Source organism: Oryza sativa, chromosome 10 (assembly GCF_034140825.1).
Source record: "Oryza sativa Japonica Group chromosome 10, ASM3414082v1".
NCBI classification, from domain to species: Eukaryota; Viridiplantae; Streptophyta; class Magnoliopsida; order Poales; family Poaceae; genus Oryza; species Oryza sativa.
In genome coordinates this window covers 244,868-257,129 of record NC_089044.1, presented here as the reverse complement: position 1 = coordinate 257,129, position 12,262 = coordinate 244,868, and the positions used below count along the sequence as shown (strand labels likewise).

At 41.3% G+C, this 12,262-nt stretch overlaps 1 protein-coding gene across 1 annotated transcript; it reads left to right on the top strand.

Moving 5' to 3' along the window:
- The first annotated feature begins 497 nt into the window (after positions 1-497).
- Positions 498-10,767, top strand: LOC107278007 (wall-associated receptor kinase 2). Its single transcript, XM_066304858.1, is given in 4 exon segments — positions 498-1,471; positions 1,736-1,752; positions 2,144-2,215; positions 9,644-10,767. Coding segments are annotated over 4 exon segments (2,187 nt in total).
- Positions 10,768-12,262: the final 1,495 nt, after the last annotated feature.

Here is a 12,262-nt window from a genome sequence, read left to right as displayed (position 1 = left end):
GGAATCCTTAGCTTCCAAATTAAAGATTTCCTAGGTATTACACCATTAAACATAAGAGCTTTATACATGGAGTTTGTAAAACAACCCATTTTTATTGCTCTTGCAAAAGAATTGGTCTTGCCTATCATTCAAATTGACACTCACCACATTTGAAGCAATATTAACTCCATGTTCTTCCAAGTTTTTCTCTATAATTGCTTTTCTAAAAGAAACATTGAAAGGGGTCCTTCTAACACATCGGTCACTATCAAGTTTTTATTTCTAATCAAGTTATACAAGTTATACAAGGTTGGAATACGTAATTTATATTGACTAACTTGGTAGACTTTGCAGGTCTAGTTATAAATGTAGTGGGAGGACACATGCATGACAGCTAGATGCATGGCTGAGTATAGTAGTAGTTAATTAGTAGCTCGATGATCGATGATGGATAAGCGGCCGGGAGGCCAGCGCGCTGCCAAGGAAGAAGTAGAGATAGATAGGTAGATATGTGGTGGATGGCGTTGAGGGCAGTAGCAGTAGCAGGGGCCCTGCTGCTGCTTGTGGTTGTGGGTTCTTCCGCCGCCGGTGCCGGTAGTGGCAGCTGCCAGACAAGGTGCGGCGACGTGGACATCCCGTACCCATTCGGCATCGGCCCCAACTGCTCCCGCGGCGTTGGGTTTGAGATCGAGTGCAATACGAGGAACGGCAGCGGCGACTTGGTGCCGACCCTGGCGGCCACCAGCTTGAGCATCGTGCAGAACCTGTCGGTGGAGTCGCCTCCAATGGCGAAGGTGATGCTGCCGGTGGCATACAAGTGCTACGACGACCCAACAAAAACCCAAGATTTCAACGGCGAGGTAGAGCTGAACAAGACCGGCGTGTACCGCATCTCCGATGAGCTGAACATGCTGGTCGTCCTCGGCTGCAACACCATGGTGTACACCAAGAACGGCAACAGTGAGGGCGGCCTATACCCGTACCTCTACTACACCGGCTGCATCGCCTACTGCAACGACTCCAGGAGCGCACAAGACGGCAAGTGCGCCGGTGCCGGCTGCTGCCATGTCGACATCCCCGGTGGCCTCACCGACAACACCCTCGTCTTCGACTCGTGGAACCGTACCAAGTAGGTGGATTTCAGCCCCTGCGACTACGCCTTCCTCGTGGCCAAGGAGGAGTACGTCTTCCAGAGGTCTGACCTCAATAAGGAGCTGAACCGGAACATGCCAGTGTGGCTGGACTGGGCCATCCGCGACGACGACTCGGCCTGTCCTCCGCTGGCGCTGGGGAAGAAACCACCAGCTGGGTCGTACGCCTGCGTCAGCGACAACAGCGAGTGCGTCAACTCCACCAACGGCCCCGGTTACTTCTGCAGGTGCCTCCCAGGCTACCATGGGAACCCTTATGAGTATTACGATGACAAGCAGGGCAAAGGATGTCTGGGTACGTACCCATTATATACTCCCTCCATTTCTAAATATTTGATACCGTTAACTTTTTAGCTAGCACATGTTTGACCGTTCGTCTTATTCAAAAACTTTTGTAAAATATGTAAAACTATATGTATATATATAAGTATATTTAACAATAAATCAAATGATAGGACAAGAATTAATAATTACTTAAATTTTTTGAATAAGACGAACGGTGAAATATATTTAAAAAAGTCAACGGCGTCAAATATTTAGAAACGGAGGGAGTATATATATGTATATGCAGCCCACAGCAATTTATATTACTAACTCTTAATTAGTACTCCCTCCGTTTCAGGTTATAAAACTTTTAACTTTACTCAAAGTCAAACTACTCTAAGTTTAACTAATTTTGTAGAAAAAATAGTAATATTTTTTATTCCAAGACTAATATATTATAAAAATTTATTTAATTATAGATTTAATGAAACTATGTTGGTGTTATAAATATTACTAATTTTTTTTTATAATTAGTTAATCTTAGAATAGTTTGACTTTGATAAAAGTTAAAACGTATTATAACCTGTCTGAAACGGAGGGAGTAATTCATTAACGAGCAAACGGATGAATTATATATACTACCATGCATATGTGTGCAGACATCAACGAGTGCCTAGCGCCCGAGCTGTATCACTGTAACGGAGTATGCAACAACATCCCAGGCAATTACACGTGTCATTGCCACGCAGGTTACCAGTCTAATGATGCAAAGACACAACGGTGCACTCCTAAGTTCCCCGTTGCATCAAGAATTGCACTTGGTACGTCCATATATACGTATTGCATCTCTATTAATTATTAGTTCCACATTTATTAATTTGTTAGTTTCAAGCTTATATTTTATATTAAAGTAAATTTCACAAAACTACATGTATTTTGACTAAGTTATCACAAAAATATGCATATTTAATATTAAACTTATCATAAAACTACAACTTTTGGAGTTTAAATCCCTAGCACCATTGTTATGGTGGAGTTATAAACATTATTACTTTGTGATTAAATTGGTTCTAGACCTATAGTTTTATGATAATTTAGTTGCTAAACGTGTAGTTTTGTGACACTTCATCTTAAATGTGTAGTTTTGTGATAAATTTGGTGTTAAATGTGTAGTTTTGTCATACACCGAGTTAAATCTGTAGTTTTATGATAGTTTGGTAATAGTATATGTGGTTTTGTGAAATTTACTCTTTATATAATTAAGCACCTACAAAATGAATTATTAGCTAACTAGGTCAATGGGTGTTTATTTGAAACTTTACAAAATATATACACTTTAAGCAAAACTCATAAATATAAAAGGGATTATAAGGTGCTAATCCATGATTCATCATTGCACAAAAGGATCGATTGTACGTAGTAAATCCAGACTTAATTAATTAGCTCTGTCCTAACCATCAATTTCCATGAGGAAACCAAGAGAATAACTTTATAAGAACGAGTACAATATGTAAATGAACTGTACAAATTACTATCATATTTATGCTTATATGAAGGAGAGAGGATACGAGAGAGAAAAAAAACGGGTTACAGATTTATAGCCAGCTACAGTGATGACTCTAATAAACCATGTGAGAGATGAGTGGATTAGGTATTAATGATGTAATATATATTGATATTAGATATTGACTATATATGATAGTTTATTTTTTTAACTAGTAGTTGGCTATATTATTAAACTTGCTATAAGATTAAATTGTATTTTTTTCAAATATTCCAAGCAATAACTGAGGTAACTTTCATAATTAAAGCATGTTACTGTTACTCGACAAAAGTGTTTGGACTAGCGTCCACGTAACACATAGTAGATTACAGCATCCTATATATATGATCATTTTATTTCTACGAAACCAAAGCATTCATACTAATTCACACTGGTGGAGAAAGGGGCTTTATTCCCGGGTGGGAACCCCCCTATACTCCTGGTTATCCGGGACTAAAGATGCCCATCTTTAGTCTCGGGTGAAATAACCGGGACTAAAGATGGTGAGAGCAGTCCCGGTTGTTTTTTTTTTCTCAAATCGATCTGCTCCCTAAATATCCTCAATCATATCCTCAAATCATCTAAAAAGAAAACTAGCATCACAGATCTAGAAAGAAATGCATCACAGATTCTCAAACAAAAAATACATCACAAATCCTAAAAGAAATACACCATAACTCAAATATATCCTAGATCAAATCCAATATCACATACATCACAGATCAAATCCAATCCAATATCACATATATCACAGATCAAATCTAATGAATCACAAATTAAAAAAAATCCGGCAGCAGAGGGGAGGGTGCCGCCGGCCTCCCGTCCTCTCGCCTCCGCGCCAACACGGCCGCCGCCGCTTCCGCCCGGCCGGCCGCCGCGCCCGGCCGTCGCCGCTCCTGCCTGGCTGCCCGCCCGCCCGCCCCGCCCGCCGCACTCGCCCGGCCGGCCATCGCCGCTCCCGCCCAGGCGCTCGCCCGCCCGGCCGTCGCCGCTCCCGCTTGGCTGGCCGCCTGCCGCGCTTGCCTGGCTAGCCGCCCGCCCGGCCGCCGCCGCTCCCGCCCGGCCGGCGCTCCAGAGAGGGGAAAGGGGCAAACGGGAAAGGAAGGGGAAGGGGAGAGGAAGGATCAGATGGGGAATGAAGGGGAGAGGAAGGGATGGAGAGGAAATATTAATGAGAGGGGAGAGGAGATCGAGAGAAGAGCGGATAAAGATGGCGCGCGCGGCTCGAGGTGCTCTTTCCTCCCGGTTGGTATAAACAACCGGGACTAAAAATATATCTTTAGTCCTAGTTGTTTATACAAACCAGGAGTAAAAATAGTTGCGGTCTGTCTTGAGCCCGACAATTTCTTGAACCGGGAGTAAAAATAATTTTTAGTACCCCTCAACCTAAAGATCAAAAAAGTACCCCTCAACTTTTAAACCGGGACTAAAGATGCTTTTTAGTCCCGGTTTTTATTAGAACCGGGATTATTGTGAAATTTGGCTGACCGACCTGATTTCTCCACCGGTGTCAGTCTTTAAAAATTATTAAAATTAAACTAGTCATCATCAACCTATGCAAGCATGGGGTTTTACCCTTTTGTTTTTGTGTTAGCCATAATGAATTATGTTTTGAAGGATATTCCCTCCATTGCATACTATAAGTTATATTGAATTTATTATAAGTCAAACTTCTTATTTAAGTTTGACCTAGTTTACATAAATATATAGGAACAATTTTAATACAAAATATATACACTATGAAAATATAATCAATGATGGATTTAATAAAACTAATTAATTTGATGTAATATATGTCAGTATTTTTTTTATAAATTTAATCTAACTTGAAGATGTTCGACCCGTGACAAACCCAAGGTGAGTAATAACACTAGTACAGATACTTCTATATGTGACGGGCTCTAATGTGCTTAGAAATAGCGGACCGTCACAAGGAAGTCATCTTAATCGGGCCTAAAAGTGCCCGATTGAGATATGGTCACACAGACATGTTAGATGGGTATAAAACTTAAGGCCGTCACAGATGACCATCATCTGTGACGGGCCACAACTTTAGACCCGTTTGAGATAACATTCCATATCTCAAACGGGCCTCAAGTTGTGGCCCGTCACAGATGACCATCATCTGTGACGGGCCACAACTTTAGACCCGTTTGAGATAACATTCCATATCTCAAACGGGCCTCAAGTTGTGGCCCGTCACAAATGACCATCATCTGTGACGTGCACCAACTTGAGGCCTGTTTGAGATAACAACTAGGCCCGTCACAGATGACTCATCAGTGACGGGCTATATACTTAATCTCTATCGGGCATTAACTAAAGCCCGTCACCGATGACTATTTTTCCATTTTTCATATGAAATGGAAAAATAATTTTACTATAGCAAAATAATTTTACGGGTAGTAAATGATTTCAAATAGAAAAAATGTCAACAACAAAGTTGTATAACTTATCAATATTTACAACTTTTAGTTTGGTCATTTTTCAATATAACATTATTTTGAACAATTTGAATTAGAATTTAAAAATATGACAACTTCAAACAATATTTTCAAATACTAAATGATTTCAATTGAAAAAGTCATCAACAACAAAGTTGAATAACTCATCAATATCTAAAACTTTTATTTTTGTTATTTCTTCATCTGACGAAATGTTAGTAATATTATTCACAAATTTTACATATATGTGTTATAGTTTATAAAACCAGATAAGAGATATGTCAATTTTGTTAACAATGTTACTATCACTTTGTCGTATGAAGAAATGACCTAAATAAAAGTTTTAGATCTTGATGAGTTATTCAACTTTGTTGTTGATGACTTTTTCAGTTGATATCATTTAGTATTTGAAAATATTGTTTGAAGTTGTCATATTTTTAAATTTAAATTCAAACGGTTCAAAAAATGTTATATAGAAAAATGACCAAAATAAAAGTTATAGATTTTTATGAGTTATACAACTTTGTTGTTGATGACTTTTTCAATTGAAGTCGTTCACTGATCTAAAATTCTATTTGAACTTTTCAAACTTTGAATTTCAAATTTCAAATTGTTTAAATAGAGTCAGATGGAGAAATGACCAAAATAAAAATTTTGCACCTCAATGTGTTCTACAACTTTGGTTTTGGTGACTTTTCCATTTGAAATCATTTAATAACCCCAATTTGATATTCTGGCCTAGGGCATAATAGGATTAATAGAATACTCGTACCAACATGTTACAATTACTTTTTCGGAAGCCAATCTCTAAAAAACTTTGACGTTAAGTGTGCTTGGTCCAGAGCAATTTCGGGATGGGTGACTGACTGGGAAGTTTGAACTTCCCGCGTGAGTGCACACGAGTGAGGGCTAGCCAAAAAATAAAATTTATTTTTTTGGAATATACTCATCTGTGACGGGCATTAACTCTAGCATAAGTTAATGCCCGTCACAGATGAGTAATGCACACGAGTGAGGGCTAGCCAAAAAATAAAATTTATTTTTTTGGAATATACTCATCTGTGACGGGCATTAACTCTAGCATAAGTTAATGCCCGTCACAGATGAGTAATGCCCGTCACAGATAAGGGTCATCTGTGACGGGCGCTAGTTGTGGCCCGATTGAGATAGATCATCTGTGACGGGCTATAGTTTGACTGGTCGTCTGGGTCAAAGCTATCGGTGACGGGCTTTACTTAGGGCCCGATTAAGATAGAATCATCCGTGACGGCCGTTTGCCCGATTGAGATAGCTCTTCACATCAGTGACTTCTAGCCTGTGACGGACGCTATGCCCGATTGAGATGGGGCTTACCGCCCGATTGAGATGAGGGTATCCGTTCTAGTGCAATATGAAACGGAGCAAGTAAGTATTAGTTCTCGTGTAAAAGTTGGTAAAAAAATGAAGCTAGCTAACCATAGATGCTTGTGCCGTTTACCTAAAAAAATTTCCATGCACACACTACCAATACAAATTGATGGTTTGATGCATCAAACGCAAATGCATATCACTAGCAAAAGTTAGGCCTCGATCGATATAAAAGCTTCTGGTGCTGATCACTTTGCATAGAGTGCATCTCAAAAAGCTACAACTATTTTATCAAAACTAATAGTTTTTTTCTACAAACTTGAATTAGGCATTTCGGAGAACTACAACAGTATTAAAGTATGTTATCAGGAAGTTGCAATTTTATATGTTTGGACTAATTTGGACCCACCTGTCACACAAAGATGCATTACTTATGTTGTTGCTAGGATAATATTTAAAAAAAGACCCGCACAAAATAGTGCAAAGTTTTGTATTGATATAGCAGAAAAAAAATACAAGTTTATAGCCTTGGAAGTCTATAGCTAGGAAAAGAAAAACAACACATCACGCTTACAACCGGAAACCCACTATTGAAGAACAAATAGGTACATGGCTCCCCTATGGGAAGAGAACCTCAAACGATGCCTCCATGGAGGATACGACGCCGAGAATGCCGCCATCGTCACCCGTCCTGGGACAGGACGTGGTTTTCACCTGAAGAAATCCATTAGAGGGAGGGAGTAGGAGAGATTCTGCAACAATGCACCAAGGGAAAGCAGCACCCGCAAGCGTTGCTGTTGTCGACCCAAATAGGCTAGCTTTTACCCGTAATCTTCCAACCGCCATGCCAAAAATGCACCTACTCGCATCAGCAACAACCACCAACTGAGCACCTTCAATGCACAACCACCATGCCAATGCCTCACCTCCAGCCGGCCATCAAGTAGGAGCTCGACGTCTGGCACACCCAATCTCCATCCATACAATTGGGTTGGCGAGGGCAAGGGTGAGAGATAATAATGGATCCCCTCTCCCCCGCACTAGCCAGCCAGCATGGCCATCTTATGGCAGCAAGGCACTGCCACAAGAGGACTAGCATCTAGATGAGAGTCCGCCGCAAGCCTGCACCCCCACCTCACGCCGCCGCCATAGGCACCTTGGCCAAGCCCACATCACCGCCACCATAGGCCACCCGATTGCACCGCCATCGCCTTGCCCTGAAATCGGCTGCCGTCACTAGATCATGCGGCCGCACCTCGCCAGCAGCACCATCCCATCGGTCGTAGCCGCGTCTCGCAGCCACCGGTAATCACTGCGTCATCGTCCTCCCATCACTGGCTGTGCTGCTTGGCACTGGCTGTGCTGCTTGGCACCTCCACAGCTACGCACCACCTCACCATCTCCACGGCCTTACTTTGCTTCGCCACTCATGCCACCACCCACTCCCCTGCTAAACCCCGACGAAAGCCACCGCCTGATCTGGCCGTGAAGGTAAGGATCCAGCCACGGTTGTGACGGATTCGGTTGCACCTACCGGATCTAGCCGTCGCCTGATCGCCACGAGCCGCCTCACGCCGTCGCCTGGCCGCATTGCGTCTTCGCCCTTTGTCTATCCCTGCACCACTGCACTGCAACGCCATGCTGGGTCGCGGCGCTGTGCCACCTGTAACAGCCCTCCCTCCAGAACCGCGTAGCCCAGCCCAACCGACGAGCGGGCCCACTTACACACACCACCCCACTTACACTTTCGTCCTCGCTTCGTGTAAAAGGGTTAACCCGGGAGTGATGTCGTTGGAGGGAAGAGGCCTTATAAGTCGGTTCCACTCGTGCTAAACTAGCAAGGTGGTACTAAACATGCGCACACAGCTCACATGGGCCACACAGGCCTAATCCTTATTGGGCCGGGATGTCACACCACCTCTCTCACATGAGTGGTGGCTCACCGCTGGGAAAGATTCCCTATTGCCGTCATCCTGGCTCGCTCCGTCGGCGGTGAGTTGAAGATGGGTCTGGGGGATATGGGTGGGGCGGTGGCTAGGGCTTTCACCCCGAGCTGCCCGCGCGGGAGGGCAACACAGGGGCGTAGTTTGCTAGGGATAATATAATCCAAGGCAGCGTTGATTTTTTTGGAGAAATATTGAATCATTTGATTATAGAAATATTTGTTGATGTTAATAGGATGCACTTGTAGAAGTTACCCATTATTACGTAAGAACTAAAATTTTCATATTAATTGGAGAGAAAATTCAACAATAATCCATCTTTGTGAAGTATCTTAAAATCCTATGAAAAGGAGAGAATTCCTATACTTTCAAAAGGAAAAAGAAAGGAGGTTTGAATTCTCCTCCACTTTGTTAGGTGTGTTTGTATCTATCTCTCTCCCCTAACATATTCATGTGATCTAATAACTCAAGTTTCACAAACTGTATGTTGAAATTTCTTAGCTTTTCACGTGTTTTTCCTATTTCTGTGTTTTTTGTTCCTTTGTTCCAAAAGAGTTGGAATAAAATTGAATACCCACAAAAGGAAAGCCCAATTTATTGGATTAGCATGACAATAAATCCAATTCGTAAACAAATCTAATCCCTAACATCCATGCATAACACGCATTAAAAATATGTATTAGTCCATATTTATGTTTGAATTAATACCCAAATTAATACCCAAATTGAATTCCATGTTGAGATCTAGCTCCTAAATTTAAGTAGTTATTCTAAGAGAGTTTGCAATTGAATTCTACTTTGAGATCTTTTTCCCTGTTAAGGTGAGAATTTCTAGTATTTTCTTTTTCCAGATTATAGTGTGGGAATTTTTAGTTTTCGTATGCCCTAAATTTAGCTTTTTTAACCTTTAGAATCATCAGTAACTAAACCAAAATGGTAATAACAATTGACATGAATTTGTTTTCTTTGTAGGTGTCTGCTTGGGTTTTTCCTTCCTGATTGTCGCTTTTCTTATTACACTTGTGATGTTTCAAAAGCAGAAAATGAATGAATATTTCAAAAAGAATGGTGTTTCAATACTACAGAAAGTGGACAATGTCTAGATTTTTTCCAAAGATGAGCTAAAAAAGATCACAAAGAACAATTCAGAGGTTCTTGGTCAAGGAGGCTTTGGTAAGGTATACAAGGGGACTCTTGGAGATAATACTATTGTCGCTGTGAAGACCTCAATTGAGGTAAATGAAGCACGAAAGGATGATTTCACAAATGAGGTAATTATTCAGTCGCAAATGATGCACAACAACATTATCAAACTTTTGGGTTGTTGCTTGGAGGTGGATGTTCCGATGTTGGTATATGAATTTGCGGCTAATGGCAATCTGCAAGATATTCTCCATGGTGATGGAAATATCCCTCTACCATTACACTTACGCCTAGACATTGCAATTGAATCTGCCGAAGGTCTAAGATACATGCACTCCTCAACTAATCGTACCATACGACATGGCGATGTCAAACCAGCCAACATACTTCTAACGGATAAGTTCATCCCTAAGATATCAGACTTTGGAACTTCCAAGCTTCTTACTGTAGACAAAGACTTTACCATGTTTGTGGTAGGAAGCATGGGCTACATAGACCCAGTGTTCCATAAGACTGGTCATTTAACACAGAAGAGTGATGTGTATAGCTTTGGAGTTGTACTACTTGAACTCATAAGTAGAAAGCCAACAATATATGGTGAAAATTGTAGCCTGATCATTGAGTTCCAGAAGTCCTACGATAAAGAGAATAGTGGGAGAATGATGTTCGACAAGGATATTGAAATTGAAGAAGACATCCTCATCCTTGAAGAAATTGGCAGGCTGGCAATGGAGTGTTTGAAAGAAAAGGTTGAAGAACGACCTGATATGAAGGAGGTAGCATAACGACTAGTGATGCTGCGAAGATCTAGGAAGGGTGGGCAAGGAAGTTATAGTATAAGCCCTCAAAACTTTGAGGAGATCAGCATCGAGGGGACTCCTAAGAGCTTTGGTGCTGAAATCAGCGAAAGTAGCAATGCGGCGGTTTCTGCACCAGCCACTCCAGCCAACTAAGAACTTTCCAATATCTGAATCAAGAACAATGAGAGAAAAGTTAAAATTAAGAATATATATATATATATATATATATATATATATATATATATATATTCTATCAATGTCATTTTATTAATTTGGAGTAAATTTGTGTATTCAAACATTTGTATCCAACTTATGTTTTCTATAACTAGAACAATGCCCGTGCGTTGCAACGGATTCTAAATAACATTCATCGATATAAATTAAAATTCTAAGCCACGTAATACAATTGGACTGAAAGAAATATGGTTAAATTAAAATACTAAACTATATATCACAATTGGTCTGAAGGAAATATAATCATATAATAACAACATAAAACTACAAATAACTTTGGCCCGAATGATAATTAAAAAATTTTAATATTTTTTAATAGATCAAATAGTGCTCAAATTAATATTGTAAATGAAAAAACAACTGAAATTAGCTAAAAAATTTTTAAAAAAACTTATTTCAGCCCATATATGCAAATCCGATCCATGCATTAATTATGAACATATACCCGTTCATTGACATAAATTAGAATTTTTCTGTTATATTCATATTCATATTGTTTAAATATTATGTGAGCGGTCCAGGAGCATGGTTAGGCTAGGCCAGGAAGGAATAGTGCCTTCGTCCATAGATGGTGGAGGTTGGTAACAAAGAAAATCAGATCAACATGGATGCGGTTGGCAATGACGTGGTACTGATAGAGGGAGGGTAACGGCAAGCTCTGGGGATGAACACGATTGGATGTAGGGGTTACTTTTTCCTTCAACGCGTAGGAAGAACGAAAGATGAAGAAACAAACGACTAACAATGTCATCGTCTTCCCTAGCCGAAAGAAGAAACAAAAGAGAAAGGAAGATGGGCGCCGATTCTCTGGTGACCAAACAGCGGCGAGTAAGTTGGCCAGACGTGTCCCACGATATGACTCATCTATAGATGGTGGCGGTTGGCAATGAAGAAAACCTGAATAGCAGGAACAACAATGACGTGGTCCCGACACAGAGAGAAATGACAACGACGAGCTCTGGTGGTGAACGCACAATGAAGAAAACCAGAATAGCAAGAACAACAATGACATGGTCTGACGGAGAGAGAAACGACAATGACGAACTCTGGTGGTGAACCCGGGCGGGTGAGTGCATCAAAACGCGTTCTCAGACGAGGGGGTTCTGTTTTCTTTGAACGCGCAAGAGGGAGGGAATGCAGGGGAGAAGAGGGGCACTGGGAAGAGCAATGAAGAAAACCAAAATAGTAGGAACAACAACGACATGGTCCCGACGGAGAGAGAAACAACAATGACGAGCTCTGGTGGTGAATGTGCACAAGTGAGTGCGTCAAAACGCGTTCCCAGACGAGGCGTTTCCGTTTTCGTCGAACGCGCAGGAGGGAAGGAACGCAGGGGAGAGGAGGTGCGACGGGGAGGAGGGGGCCAAAGAGGAAAAGGGTTGTGAGGGGGAGAAGGTCTGCGGGTGAAGGGGGA